Raw genomic sequence first — 15945 nt, forward strand, 5'->3', positions numbered from 1 at the left:
CATCAAGTGCTCTCAGGGAGCTAAGAATGAAGCATATCAAAATATTTTTTTTGATTCAAAAAGGGAGCTGGCAACAATTTTATACAAAGATATACTGTGCAAAATAAAGGGCAGGAAAATAATTTATAAGGAGTTTCTGTATAAAATAAACATGGGAGTCGAAAACAAAAGACAAGGTGGAGTTCAGTGACTCGCGTCACAATGCCTCCTGTAGTGGGAAGCATGCAACACACCACAATTTCTTTTCGGAAGTATATCTATTATATATCTTTATAGACAGTTTACATTATAAACATTAACATTAAAGCACGGCTGGAAAATCATGAGAGTTGAAGGTTTGGTGAACAGAAAGTGTGTATCATAAACAATACAGAAATAAAGTGATATTTAAGCAATATATTCAGCTACTTGAGCTTATTCTGCCATTCGGTTAAATCATGGCTGTTCTAACCCCAGCACCACTGACGGGCCTTTTCTCCACAGCTTTAGATACCACTGGACAGTTGTAACATGCAGAACCTGCAATACCAGAGAGAATGGGTACTTAGCACTGCTGTTGCGTTTGAGTGACTCAATTCTTAAAAGGAGCTTACATACCCATTAATATGTACAGAAGACAATGAAATAAATGTACCAATGAAGGAATGTATTTAGTACTGAAGAGAGAGAGCCATTCTATTAGCACTAACACCAGAATTTGCTTCCAGATGACTTGATGCTGTTTCTGTGAGATTACATGGTAAAGAAAGCACAGGATGCTGTGTTAATACTTCAGAGAAAGCAAATAACATAAATGTAAGTACATTATCTAACTATGTAAGGCTTTCACGGAAAAATAAAAATAATTGTATGCTGAAACACAGATACTTAGCTTCATGTACAAGTGCTTTCATAAGACTTCCTCCTATGCTCTGCAATCCAAATATATTATTGAAGTACATATGACATACAGATTAACATCAAGAAAAAGCAGTCACTTTACGTTCATGCCACTAGAATCTTGGGTGCAATTGCATTATAGCAATCTCACTGAATGAAGATCATGAATCCGAAGTGTAAAACTCAACTTGTGGGAGAGTAACTTGATCTCACTCCTGGGACTCCATTACTTCTGCAATATTCCCTTTCAAGTTAATGTACATGGTGCTAATTCTTCTTGTTGGCAGCAGCTTATCAATACACTCTGCACTAAAAACAAATCATAATGCGTTGTATTTATTGAGTGATGCTCGCTAGTTATGTGCAGAAAAATTATAGTAGTACTGAAGAGGCTCGGGGTCAGCCTAGAATAGGGGTGTCTACATCATGGCACTTGGCACAGGCCATATTCAACAAATATTATTTGAACACGTAGGATAATGTCTTGTTTGGCCATAAATCAGGTGCGATGTATATTATTTTCTTGGCACCAGGTCTTGCACCTAACCTGTGCTGATGGCATGGCTGCCAACATTTTGGTCAAGACTGCTTTTGGGCATCCTTAGTGACCATCTGAAATCAATTTGAATGTGCAAAGGAGCATCACGGACTTGCTTCAGGACCCTTCTGCAAAACGTATGCAAAATTAGATGGAGCACACCTGATGTACAACATTCTAAACAGCAGTTCTTAAGTAAATTGCTGGAGGCCAGTTTAGAAACGTGAGGTAAAATTTTGTTTGAAAGATTTCCCCATCTGTGAAATATGCAGGAGCCGGAATGCTCCTCCCAACTCCACAGCACTCCTGTGAGGCACTGGCACAGAATCATCCCTCCTATATCTCCACTTTCTATTGGATATTGAGATGCTCCCTGAGTCTCCCACTGCTGGTTCTCCATTTACCCACAATAGGAAATAATATTCCCCTGTTTGACAATAGTAAAGCCCAGAGATTTCATTAGCCCTTTTACTGACTGCTCCTCTCGCTTAACATGTTGTTAGCTCTGCAGGAGATGCTGAACCACAGGTCATGCCACCCATCTTTCCCTAGCTAAGCTCCAATCTCCCAGTCTCCATTGCTCCCTCTCCACTTCTCCAAAATTCATAATCTGCTTCCCTTCCCGGAGCCAACATCCCCAACCAGCTTTTCCCTTGACACCTTCTTTTATATGACCTGCACTTCCCCAGACTTCCTCTCTATCCAGAGCCATTTCCCAGTCACTGACTACCCTCCTACTCCGAGCTATCTCCAGACCCTAAAGATTTCCTCTTTCTCTCCCCCCCCCCCAAAGCTCCCAGCTCTCCAGTCCCCCAACACCCTTTGCCCATTCCCTTTCTTCGGCCACTGAACCCAAATCTCCCAACTGACCACAGTCCCAATTAAAGCCGACCAACCCTTACCAGGTCCCAACCTGTCTTCCAAACCCCCTTTGAAAATCCTAATCTAGTCTCCATAGACCCGGCACCTCCCCATACTCCTCCTCTCTCTCCCTTTCACCTTCCGCTCACTCTCAAGTAGATGTCTGCCTGCAAGAGAGAAGGGGATATCTAGAGCAGTGCAAAGTTAAAAACCTCAGTGCTTCGAGGTTGTGAAAAAGCCATTCATGTCTCATTTTGGGACACATGCAATACTAAGCACAGACTACCTCAGGCCAGATTAAGTTGTACTGTGGGTTAGATTCAGTTGCTTTGAAGCTGTGTAAACGAAAAACAGCAGACAACCTGCTGGATATTCTGCTCTGCCAGTTTATTTTGTGATGGCCTCAAGGCCCTGGGTCGTACCACCAGCCTTTGGAATGGCCCCAAAACAACTTGTACTGTTGGAACTGTTTTAATGGTCCAAAGGCCACAAGAGATTGAATAGTGGCTTATACAGAAATTTCAATAAAAATACAGACAAGTATATGCAAAGTGCTTGTGCATGATTAACAAGGATGTGTATTCTAAGGAACTGCAGGTTTTGAGCTCTGCTAAAGCACTGTGTCCCAATTCACTGATTCCCCATTCCATGAGTGTGCTAAATTCCACAGATTTAGGAGAGAGCAGGTCCCTGATCAAAAGCCACACCAAACATCAGGACTCATCTGTTCTTGTCCATCTAGACTTCTCCTATGTAAGTTAAATATACGACTTAGTAAATAAAAAAGCAATTTGTTTTTATAGAGCCCCTCAAACTATTGTTATTTTCCTATTTCAACAGATTGGCAGCAGTCAAGTAGTCTTGAATCAAAACATAGGCTGTCATATGACTGAGGGTACAGTGTGGCCAATCTCCTTGCCTCCCATCAGTATAACATACCATCTGGCTGCATTTTCCACAGGCTGAGAGATTTCGCAGAAGTATACCAGAGTCGTACATTAAAAAGATCTACGTAATCAAATCAGGCCTTTGTTTGGTTGCTTGACTTGATCTTTCTCTCACTGTTTACGTATTCAAGGTTTTAAGAAATTGAAAGAAAGCTTAAGGGGATGGGAGTGGTGCATCCCTTTCCACATCAGGCCCCACAGCCAGGTCCGCCCTCAACCCCTCCATTAAGACGCCCCCATCTTCCTGCAGTCTAACTTCACCTCCCTGCCATGAGAATCTCTGCACTTAGCTGCTCGTGGACTCCAGGGCCAAGGTTTTCTGGCCCTTCCCACCAGTGAGATTTTCTGGTTCTGTCGGGAGGGGGATGGCAATACCGCCATCCCCCTCCCGACAGGTTCCATGGAGGCATAGCCAGCGAGTAAGGCACATGACCATTGATTTTGGCAGGACCGGAATTCCCACCAGCAGCCCATGGCACAGCTGCCTCTGCTGCCGGACAAAACAGTGGGGGTTGGGGTGAAGAGAATCCCAGCCCAGATCTTAGAATCTAGGGATTGTTTGTAGTCTCAGTTCTGGGTACTGCTGCCACTGGTGCTACTGGGACTACAGAACTGCCAGCTAATCAGATTAGCTGATAGCTCTCTGAGGCAAGACTTCCTCCTTAGTGAGGGGTCGAAGTCCCCTCTCCAGAATATTAAATGGCTGTGGGGCCACTGTGATTGGTGGCCGGATGAAAAATCCTACTTTGGATGCAAACATTCCCAAGAGCTTATTGGATTGTCAGGAAGCAGAGGTAGTCTTAAGTGATCCATGATATTCGAAATGATAGATTTAAGCGAGTTTAGTTTAGTGGTTCTGGGAAAGGGTAGTTAGATTCATGTTAAACAAAGGTGTTTGCATGTATGGCGGGGGGGGGGGGGGGGGGGGGGGCGGTGTTTAAATTCTAAACCGTGTCTCTGTTGTGTTTGAGTGTTTATGATATGAAAAGTAAACAACGGCTTGAAGAAGGATTGAGCTGTTGCTTAGCAACCAGGGGCCATTTTTAAGTTCGGAACGATTTTTGAGCTTCGTTTTAACCTGAACCAGTAACAGAAGGAGCTTAGCAGTGAGAGAGGGACCAGCTCTGCTCGAACCAGGAAATGGACACATTTTTTTTTTAAACTTAAAAGACTTAGAGATTTAAATACCTGACAGTTTGAAAGTTCCAATACGTTTGTCCACTTTTTAACGCACATTCACATCTACTTTCAACAACCAAAAAGGTCAACTTAACCTGTCCCAAAGGCATTTCTGGACCTAACTCTAAAGTTCCTACCTCTCCAAAAGGATTCCCTACCTAACTAGATAACTCCAGCAACTTTATACCTATTACTCAAATTGTACATCCCACAAGTTTTGTTTTGCACATCCCACTAACAGAAATTGCATCAATTTGAAAGCAATTGCAGTTTTATACGTGCAGCTGCCTCCCTGAACCACAGATGTGCGGGCTAATCATAGAATATAAGCATTACAACAGAGCTTGTTAAACTACTTTGCCCTTTGCTTTAACCTGAATATCAACTGTTCTGCTTGCTGACTGTTAACATTAAATGGCTGCTGGATTATACACGAGCAGACTTTATTTCACAGCCAGCAACCATGAGAGAGAACGTAAAATAAATTGATATTCCTATCTCAAAGCAGTCTTTGTATTGTTACGCCAACATTTCAAGAATGAATGGCTCAAGTTCTGTCTAGTGGGCAGACAGACTCTGCAGTAAACGCTTCTGTCTTTGTACTCCAAGCACAGAGGAATTACATGACATGAATGCAGATCAGAAGTGGCATAGCCTACCCAATTTTTCACCCACGGTCAATGGTCACAAACTGGATAACAGGTGCTGTCCCCTCTGCACCAGAAATTCCATTAAGTGATGCTTTATGCCAAGTACAACAGCAGGTAATATCCCTACTGGGTAATAATGATTACAGTGCATCAGCATAAGTAGTAATTATTTATTGTGCTACCAGTTCAATGTAATAACATCAACATGGGAGATATTATTATGTTGTGGCTTTATATCTTTTTAACAGAAGTGTTTGGGCACTGCTACAAACTACTTGGGGCGGTACGATGGCACAGTGGTTAGCACTGCTGCCTCACAGTGCTAGGGACTCAGGTTCAATTCTGGCCTCTGGTCACTGTCTATGCGGAGTCTGCACGTTCCCGCCCGTATCTGCGTAGGTTTCCTCCGGGTGCTCTGGTTTCCTCCCACACTCCAAAGATGTGCAGGTTAAGTTGATTGGCCATGCTAAATTGCCCCATAATGTCAGGGGGATTAGCAGGGTAAATACATGGGGTTATGGGGATAGGGCCTGGGTGGGATTGTGGTTGGTGCAGACTCGATGGGCCAAATGGCCTCCTTCTGCACTGCAGGGATTCTATGATTCTATACTTGGATGGTCAGGGATGGCAATCTGAATCACTACACTCAATGGCATAAGGGATGTGGCACTGTTGCCATCCCTAAATTCCCTTGAAGTGTGTGTTTTGCTAAGCTCTTTCAGAGGGCAATTAAGAATCATACCTGTGGTATGGGGTCAGCTGTAGACCAGACCAGGTAACGATGGCAGATTTTCTTGTGAATCTGATGTGTTTTTACAACAATCAATGATAGTTTCATTTGATTCAGATGGATTCTAAATCCATGGTGGGATTTGAATCCATTAGCCTGGGCCTCTTGATTACAAGTCCAGTGACATTACCACTACACCACAGTCTCCTCTTAGAATGAGAATTGAAAAAAAAACAAGCAAAGCGTTTTCTATAACAAACCCACTGTATGACAAAATCCTTAGTTTAAAACAGAGTTTAAGAATCTCTCAAAGAAATTGGTGGTATTTTTCCTTTTGTCCCTCATCTTTTATAAGTTGACCTTCCTTAAATAAAAATGCTGCAAAATCTTCTGGCAATTTGAAGAATGAATGTACAGAAAGCTCATGCACTGACCATGCACTTGTATTTTTGGAATCACGAGTTTTCGGAGCACTCCTTCATCAGAGCCATTCACCTGATGAAGGAGCAGCGCTCCAAAAGCTCGTGATTCCAAATAAACTTGTTGGACTATAACCTGGTGTTGTGAGAGCTCTTACTGTGCCCACCCCAGTCCAACGCCGGCATCTCGACATCTTGTATTTTTGGACAAAGATCATTCCAAATGCTTAAATTCTAAAGCTTATATCTGACAGTAGGGCGGCTTATTACAGGAGAGAATTTAATAAGTTTGCAAAGCAGATGTCCTGAATAAGACCATTCAACATACAAAACAGAGAGCAGTGCCATTAATAAAATGTATTGAAAATTATGGGAAAATTTATCTGGCTACAGTTGCCCATCTAAAGCTTTCTTTTATATGGATTAAGCCATGTCACTTAAAATAGATAATAAGGACCTAAAATTGATTTTATGATCATTAGGTAAATCTCCGAGACTCTTCAGAAATAAGTTGAGTAACCGTTTAACTTTTACAGAGTATTATAAAACTTAACATTTCGACTGTAAACATCATTGTAAGGCCCAATAAGTATTTTCAACTGCTACTGTTGACAATACCAAAGCCAAGGAAATAAATGCAGATAACAAAAACACCAATGCACTGTGGTACTCAATGTTAAAAAGGCTGTAATTGCTTTATGACCACTGGGTTGATGAATTTAGAGGCAATTTTAATTTGCAATCATGGGCAGTATCGGTAGGAAGGCCATGGAATGTCATCGAACAGGAGGAAAGGAAGTGATGCTTACCTGAAGAGTGCAAGACTCAGTGACCACAGCACCAAGGGTTTCCTCAGCTCAAACTTTGCTCGTTGTTTCATCAAGCGTCGGCCACCAAATATAAATGCAGCATACAGAGCTGAATACAAGAAAGACTTCTTCCTAAAAATAGCACAAGAAATAGCTTTATTGGTACAATTTTGAGAAACAGGGTCAAAAAGCACAGTTCAAGAATGAGGGTTTTAAGAAGTTTATGATCTTGGATAGAACTCAAATTATTTGCAGATCTCTCACTAATATAAAAGCATTATTAGCTCTCACCACCTTACTTCTTTCTCCACACGTAACAGAGGCCAGAATTGAATAAAAGATAAACTCCATTTTGGTAATAATGTGCTTCTTTTTCAATATAAAGATTTATATTCACTAAATACGTTACCTACAGAATGCAATATACATTTACCCTCTGAATTGGGCATAAACTGTATTCAGTTTTGAATTCTATAGTGCCTGTTCTGCTGTACGAAGCATCTGGTATTAGAGATGAAAAAGCATCATTCCAAACTACAACATATATGTTTAGCATTCCAAAATTTTATAGAAGTAATATTACAATCTAAAGTACAACTTATCCATAGTCAGCAGGCAGTGTCAAGAAATAAAACCCAGGCTCCCAAGCCTGCAACCTAACCCAAACAGAAGATCGTATAATGGTCATAAACACACTAGAAGGCCATTGAACCTGGTCCAGTCTGTGCTAGCTCTCTACAAGAGCAACTCAGCTATTTCCGCTGAGTCACCCTTCCCTTGCAAGCATTTTACCTTTAGGTGCTTTTCCTGCTCCATTTCAAAAGTCAGAACTGAATCTGCTTCAACCACCTCTCTGGCAGTGCATTCCAGATCCCAATCACTCGGTGATTTTGGTTCTTTTGCCCCGATCTTAAATCTGGGTTCTCTGGTTCCCAACCTCGCCAGCAAAGTAAATAGTTTATTTTGATCTACCCTGTCTAGGCTCCTCATGATCCAGAATACCTCTATCCAATCTCCTCTCAACCTTCTCTTCTCTGAGGAGAACAACCCCATCTTCTCCAATCAATCCACTCAACTGAAATCCTTCATCCCTGAAAACATTCTTGTAAATCTGTTCTGCACCCTCTTCAATGTCTTCACATCCTTCCAATAGTGTAGTGCTGAGAATTGGACTCAACGCTTTTCAGTTGAAACCAAATCACTGTTTTCTACATGTTCATCATAACTTCTTTGCTATTGTACACTTATGCCTCGACTTATAAAGCCCAGGACTCCTACATCTTTGCAACCATTATTGCAACTTGCCATGTTAGTTTCAACGATTTGTGTACTTAGAAATCCTGCCCACCCACTTCAGAATTACACCCATTATGTTACATTGCCTCCCTTCATATTATTGCATATATGTCATTTTAAAGTATAGTTTTTGAAATACTGTAGAAGGAAGTGAGAGTGATAGCTTGACAAGAAGACAGCATTTGACAATGCTCCCTCCACTCACATTGTCTGTATCTTTAAGACCTGGTTGGCTGTAGAGATTCGCATTCTAATCAGTATTCTGTAACTTGATTTTGTGTCTCTTTATGCCCTGTTTGAGAGCAGATATCCACTCCATCTGACGAAGGAGCAGCGCTCCGAAAGCTAATGGCATTTGCTACCAAATAAACCTGTTGGACTTTAACTTGGTGTTGCTAAAACCCTTACTGTGGGACTTAAACCCAGAGTTTCTGACTCAGAGGCAGGGACGCTACCCACTGCACCACACAACCTCCACTGTTCAAGGTACTGCATTCTAAAAATATTAAGTGAATAATTTTAGCAACTTGATTTGGCCAAGTGCTTTTTTTAAACTTCATAGAATCATAGAATCCCTTAGTGCAGAAGGAGGCTAATTGACCCCATCGAGCCTGCACCGACAATAATCCCACCCAGTCCCTATCCCCGTAACCCCATGTATTTACCCTGCTATTCCCCCTGACACTAAGGAGCAATTTAACATGGCCAATCAACCTAAACCACACATCTTTGGAGTGCGGGAGGAAACCCATGCAGACACGGGGAGAATATGCAGACTCCATACAGTCACCCAAGGCCAGAATTGAAACCAGGTCCCTGGCAGTGTGAGGCAGCAGTGCTAACCACTGTTCCACCGTACTTCCTAATGTTTTACCTCAAATTCAATGCATTATAATATCACTTAAACACTAAACCAGCTTTCATGTACTTGAAAAAGAAAAATTCAGAATCTAAGTGCACTAATGAGTAACGTGCTCTCAGATAGCCCCTTCTGTACAAATTCATGGGTTGAGTGTACTTGCTATTTATTTTGCCCACTGATCTAAAACTAGAATTTCAAAAGTAATATATATATCTTTCTACAAACACAAACTTAACTCTTTTTTTAACCCTTAACCAACAGCTTGGTATAACTGAATTTCACACAGATTAGTTCCATCTCCTGTCAACAATGCATCAAGTGGGGTCCTAAAATAAATTGGCTCATCTCTCTTTTAAGCTCACTTTGCCTTCCAATGTTTTTAAGTAACAATGTAGAAAAATAAAGAAAAGAGAAGGCTTTGTTTTTTTCCCCTCGGACAGAAAAGCAATGATTTTTGATGGCTTCTTTAGGTGCTAAAGAGTCTCCAAGGTGGTCAAGATGGGATCTTGAGCTATATTAGTCTGGCGCAGGTCGCCATCTTGGCAAAGGAGCTGAAATTCTTGCTCAGAACGGAAAAGGGGGGAGGAAAGAGCAAGTGTCCCAGGATCTAAACACAGGACAGGAGTGGAACTGTGAGTTGTTGGAGCATGGGATGGTCAAATGACCTTGTAGAATTCAGGATGCAGGAAAATAAACTTTTAATCAATCCCTTCCTATAACCTTTCTAAGTTGGTTTTCAACTCTGAGTCTTCGTTGTTTCGAAATCCTGTATGGAAATTGATGGGGTGACATGACTGCATTTTCATGTCGCCTGTCGTAGGTGAGGCATCTCGCCAGGAATGTGAATTTGTAAAATCCATAATCAGTATTTGTTGACTTTAACTACACTATTTATATATAAAAAACAAAATTGACTCCCAACTTGTTACAAGGATAATTAATTGGCAGGCACACATTGCAGCCAGTTCTTGGCCTTGACTCCAAAGCCAGCTTCAAGTCACTTGTTACAGCTTCGCAACCTGGATCACCGCTTCGAATGCAGCAATGGCACGTTTAAAAGCAGCAAGAGTGAGCAAGAGAAGGGAAAGTTGGACCATTGCTCCAAATCAGGGTGAAGAGAAGGGGCAGAAGACAGCGAAGAGACAACTGGATAATGGAGAGAGGCAACAGGAGGGAATGCCAGGTGAGAGTCCTTTTCAGAAGCATTAGATAGGTGGTGCCATGGAATTAGATAACGCAAACGTGAAGCTGCAAAAACTTGAAGGCAAGTGCATTAAGTGTGTTTATCAGAGAGAAATGACTGCAATAACATGATGGAAAAGAGGTGACAAGAAAATGATGCAGCAAATAAGTGTTTACAGGAAATGTAAAAGCTACAGCAAAGAATCGTTATACACACACACACACACACGCATAGTCATTAACAACCTCCGTACTATTCCATGAAAACACTGTACTGAAGTGATTTTTGCTTTTGAACAGAAGACATTAAATAATTTACACAGACAATATTACAGCAATAGTTCATAATCCCTGGATTTCCTTTTGGATTGGTAATCCCACTGTAACAGTTGTTTCCTGGGTTAGCACAGATGTTAACACAATAACAAAATACTTGCTTTACAATTGTACTCCCACAATATTTGAACAGCTAATTTCCTTAAGTGGATAATCAGTGATACTACGAAGTGAATTCAAGATTCAGTATGTTTCAAATGATACATAAAGCAGCCCCACTACAATCCAACGGTTTGTATACTTTTAGGCCACCAGCTTTTAGTTAAATCTTCGAGGTAAGTGAGAGTCTCCTGCCTGATGCGAAAAAGGTTACCCATTATGCTTAGCCCCACAAGACTATAAGGTCAAGAAAAGCTGGCAGGAAATTTTTGCAAGATGAGCAGACAAAAACTTTAGTGAGAAAAAATAAAATCACAGCAACATAAGATATTAAACATGATCAACAAAAACACATATCTGGACTGGAGAACTGCAATATCATGTTACAAAATAATTTGATATGTAATGACGTATTTGGGCATTTTGTTGCCCAGATTTGATTCCTCCCCCCACCAATCTCCTTCAGTATCTCTTGCACTGAAATCAGCGAGAGGCAAGACTGAAGTTGATACTTAAGCGTTCACAAAGCCTTGAAAACAAGGAGGACCAAGAGCACCTTTGAAAGGATTGCATACCAGGTCAGAGTTCTCAATTAATACACACACATTTGTATCTTGATGGAAGCCAGAGACATTGAGAGGAGGAGAGATTTAGGGTTTAGATGGTGAGGCTTGGCCACCCCAGTGGAACATGCACAAAAGGTTGGAGTTACTAGAACACAAGGTTGTCACTGAGTTTCGGTAGAGGAGGTTGCAGAGTTAAGAAGGAGTAACGTCATGAAGGGAGTTGAACACGGGCATAAGAAGTTTAAAATTGAGGTTTACCAGTCTGGTAATCAAGGTACTTTGACAAACGTAGAGGTGAATGGGATTTGCTAAAAAGTTAAGATGCGGGTACTATAATTTTAAGTGTGTTTAAGAGAGAGTGAAAGATAGGAGGGAGGCCAGGCAGAAGAGCAGTCTCTTGATGGAGAGGATATAGACTCAGAAGCTCAGTTCAAGATCAGATAGTACAGCAGGGTTGTAAACAGTGTGGTTCAGTCTCAGTCATTGGCCAGGGAGTAAGATGGAATCAATGGCAAGGGAATGGCATTTGTAGTAAAAACAGAAGAGGGTGCCTTCAGCCACCCAAAAGCTTAACTTCTGCCAATTTCACCTTACACAGGACTGGATGCCAAGCAAGCAATTTTGATTATGTCATTGTGGAGTAGAATGTTGAAGGACAGATCCATGGGTGACTTCTTGGGGTCTGTACGAGAAGCCACTGCTGGGAGTTCTCTGGCAATTACTGGATAGTAAGAATGGAACCAAGTGAGGGCAGTCCTAACTCACGTGGACAATGGGGGAGGATGGTGCAGTCAACCATGCCAAAAGCTTCCATCTGGTTGAAAAGGATGAAGATCGCTTACCGTGGTCAAATCATGTAAGTATGGTATTTGTGGCTTTGTGGCTATTTCAGCATTGTAGCAGGGATCAATGGTGGAAAGCCAATTAGAAAGTTTCAACATGGATTTGATTTTTGTTAATGACCTGGATGAGGGCGTAGAAGGATGGGTTAGTAAATTTGCGGATGACACTAAAGTCGGTGGAGTTGTAGACAGTGCGGAAGGAAGTGGCAGGTTACAGAGGGACATAGATAAGCTGCAGAGCTAGGCTGAGAGGTGGCAAATGGAGTTTAATGTGGAAAAGTGTGAGCTGATTCACTTTGGAAGGAGTAACAGGAATACAGAGTACTGGGCTAATGGTAAGATACTTGGTAGTGTGGATGAACAGAGGGATCTGGATGTCCATGTGCATAGATCCCTGAAAGTTGGCACCCAGGTTGATAGGGTTGTTAAGAAGGCGTACGGTGTGTTAGCTTTTATTGGTAGAGGGATTGAGCTTCGGAGCTATCATGTTGCAACTGTACAAAACTCTGGTGCAGCCGCACTTGGAGTATTGCGTACAGTTCTGGTCGCCGCATTATAGGAAGGATGTGGAAGTGTTGGAAAGGGTGCAGAGGAGATTTACCAGGATGTTGCCTGTTATGGTGGGAAAATCGTATGAGGAAAGGCTGAGGGGCTTGAGGTTGTTTTCGTTAGTGAGAAGAAGGTTAAGAGGTGACTTAATAGAAGCATACAAGATGATCAGAGGATTAGATAGGGTGGATAGTGAGAGCCTTTTTCCTCGGATGGTGATGGCTAACACTAGGGGACATAGCTTTAAATTGAGGGGTGATAGATATAGGACAGATGTTAGAGGTAGGTTCTTCACTCAGAGAGTAGTAAGGGCGTGGAATGCCCTGCCTGCAGCAGTAGTAGACTCGTCAACATTAAGAGCATTCAAATGGTTGTTGGATAAACATATGGATGATATTGGAATAGTGTAGGTTAGATGGGCTTTAGATTGGTTTCACTGGTCGGCGCAACATTGAGGGCCGAAGGGCCTGTACTGCGCTGTAATGTTCTATGTAACACATTCAAGGGCTTTCAACAGGAAAGGAGGTTGGAGATGGGAGGGTGGTTTACTGGGACAGAGGGTCAAAAGCGGGGTTTTGAGTAGAGTGTGTACCGACATTTAACTGAGAAACAGCACAGTATGAAAAATGTGCAATTTATTTAAAATGCCTGTAAAATCTGCAGTTGTTTAAGAATGTTTGAAAAGGACTTTGAGTTTGTATCACTTGCAAAGGGATTCATTGTAATTTTTTCTGCATTAAGAAATACTGATCCATTTGGTGTGGGGACCTCTGCCCTGGAAGCAGTACTAACAGGAAGGAAGTTAACAGACAGAAACTGTGCAGCCAAACAAAAGAGAGCTGCAGCAGATGGGAGAACAGAAGAGGCACATTAACAAGGAGCTGTGTGTGTTGTACAGTTAAACAGGACAGAAAATTGAAGACAGGATTAGAGCAGGGATTGTAAAAAGTACAATTTTACTTTTGTTGCTTTCGTTTAGCCAGAGCTAATCTGACCGTTTAATGGGGTTTATTAAAGGGAGCAGACAAATGGGTCTCTGGGGAATCTGTGCCATCAAAACTGTCACGAACTAGCTAAGGACATTATTCAGGAGTGTGCTGTTTAGGTGACAAGCGATTCCAGGGGCCTGAAAGGAATAGGGCTGTAAGTGAAAGCGATCCGAGGGCCAAATTGACATAGTGGGAAAGGGAGAGATTCTACATACTAGAGGCCAAGTTAAAGAACTTTGGAACTGCACATGGTGCCATATCTGAGGGGAGTCTTTGTTGTATTGACTACTGAAAGTGAAATTTTAGCTTTTCATCTAAAGTTTCATTTGCCTGTTAATCCATGTTTAATTTATGTTAGTTCTGATTCATGTTAAAGTAGTTATGAAAAGGTGGAATCTTATTGGTAATTGCTTCATTTGGGGGTCATTCAGTAAACTTGATTACTTTGGTTTACAGTTGCCCCACAGGGATCGTAACAAGGAGTGATGCAGCAAATCTGAAAGAGAAAAGAAGCATAGGCGAGAGGGAAATTTACAATATTAGCTAAAGCGGCAGTCAGGAAGTGATATTGGTGAGAATAGGGTCAGGACAGCAGAGGATGAGTCTTGTAGACAAGATGAGCTCAGAGAAGGCATGAGATAGACAGGAGAGAAACTAGAGAGATGCAGGTTTAAGTTAGGTTTGTGGGTGAAAATGATTGTTGCTTTGTTAGGTAAGGGGATGAGAAGGATGAAGAAGAGGCAGGTGGTCGTAATCTCACATGACTAAGAGGTTAATAAGCTTCTTGCATATGTTGGAGCTTGGGATGGAGGGAAGTAGGGGACATTGGTTTAAGGAGATGATCAATAGTGGAAAAGCTCTAGGTTAGCTTTACACTCCAAGATAATCTTACTCTAGTGATCAGCTTTGACAGGCATTTTAATAGATTTTAATCAATGTCAAATGACTGCAGCAACTAGAATTGGCAAACAGTCACAGGAGTCCAACATTTATATTCCATGACTTCAACTGGCAAGACTGATAAGAGTTTTGGATTGTTGTGCATGGCAAGTATACAAAATGATTCAACACTAAATTAATCATGTGGATAAAGAGCATCCGTGTATATGTTTTCAAAGCCAAGCACATTATATCTTCTCAAATTTATTGTATGTAAACGTAAACAAACTGTTCCAGGTCAAGGTGATTCAAGAAGTTTGGTAACCACGTTTACGATGACATGACCTATTATGTCCTATGCTGTCCCTGAGATTTTTAATTTTTACAACCCAACATAAAAATTTAGATACCTAATTGCAACGCCACCACCCCCACCCCACCCCCTACCATCCCTAATGTTGATATTTGTGGATCAACGGTAATGCCATTGAACGTCAAAGGGTGATGGTTAGTTTTTCTCTTGTTCTTTCTGTCCTGACAGTTGCAAGATGTAAATGTTACTTGCTACCTATTAGCCCAAGCCCAGATATTGTCTGGGTCTTGCTGCATTTGGACATGGAATGCTTCAGTATCTGAGGAGCTGCGAATGGTGCTGAACATTGAGCAATCAGCAAACATCCCTACTTCTGACCTTATAATGAAGGACGTTCATTGATGAAACAGTGGAACATGGTTGGACCTAGGACACATCCATGAGGAACTCCTGCAGTGATGTCCTGGAATGAGATGATTGACCACCAACAACCACAACCATCTTACTTTGTGCTAGAAATAACTCTAACCAGCAGAGACTTTCTCCCCGATTCTCACTGACTCCAGTTTTACTAGGGCTCCTTGATGTCACACTTGATCAAATGCTGCCTTGATGCCAAGGGCAGTCACTTTCACCTTATCTCTGGAGTTTAGCTCTTTTGTGCATGTTTAAACCAGGGCTGAAATTAGGTCAGGAACTGAGTGGTCCTGGCAGAACCCAAAGTGAGCATCCATGAGCAGGTTATTATTGAGTAAGTGCCGCTTGATGGCACTGTTGATGGCCCTTTCCATCACTTTACTGATGATGGACAGTAAACTAATAGGGCAGTAATTGACCGGGTTGGATTTGTCCTGCTTTTTGTACAGGACTTACTTGAGCAATTTTCCACATTGCCAGGTAGATGCCAGTGTTGTAGCTGTATTGGAACAGCTTGGCTAGGGGCATGGCATGTTCTGGAGCAGTACCACTGCCGTAATATTGTCAGGGCCCACAAACTTTGCAGTATCCAGTGCTTCCAGA

At 41.8% G+C, this 15945-nt stretch overlaps 1 protein-coding gene across 1 annotated transcript in view; it reads right to left on the reverse strand.

Annotated features, from left to right (window-relative positions):
- Positions 1 to 15945, reverse strand: part of elovl6 (ELOVL fatty acid elongase 6) — a 108885-nt gene that overhangs the window by 29118 nt on the left and 63822 nt on the right. Inside the window, exon 2 of the mRNA XM_078213506.1 lies at positions 7013 to 7144. Within this exon, the coding sequence (XP_078069632.1) occupies positions 7013 to 7144 (132 nt within the window). The remainder of the gene's footprint in view (positions 1 to 7012; positions 7145 to 15945) is intronic.

Source organism: Mustelus asterias, chromosome 1, assembly GCF_964213995.1.
Source record: "Mustelus asterias chromosome 1, sMusAst1.hap1.1, whole genome shotgun sequence".
In the NCBI taxonomy this organism is placed as follows: Eukaryota; Metazoa; Chordata; class Chondrichthyes; order Carcharhiniformes; family Triakidae; genus Mustelus; species Mustelus asterias.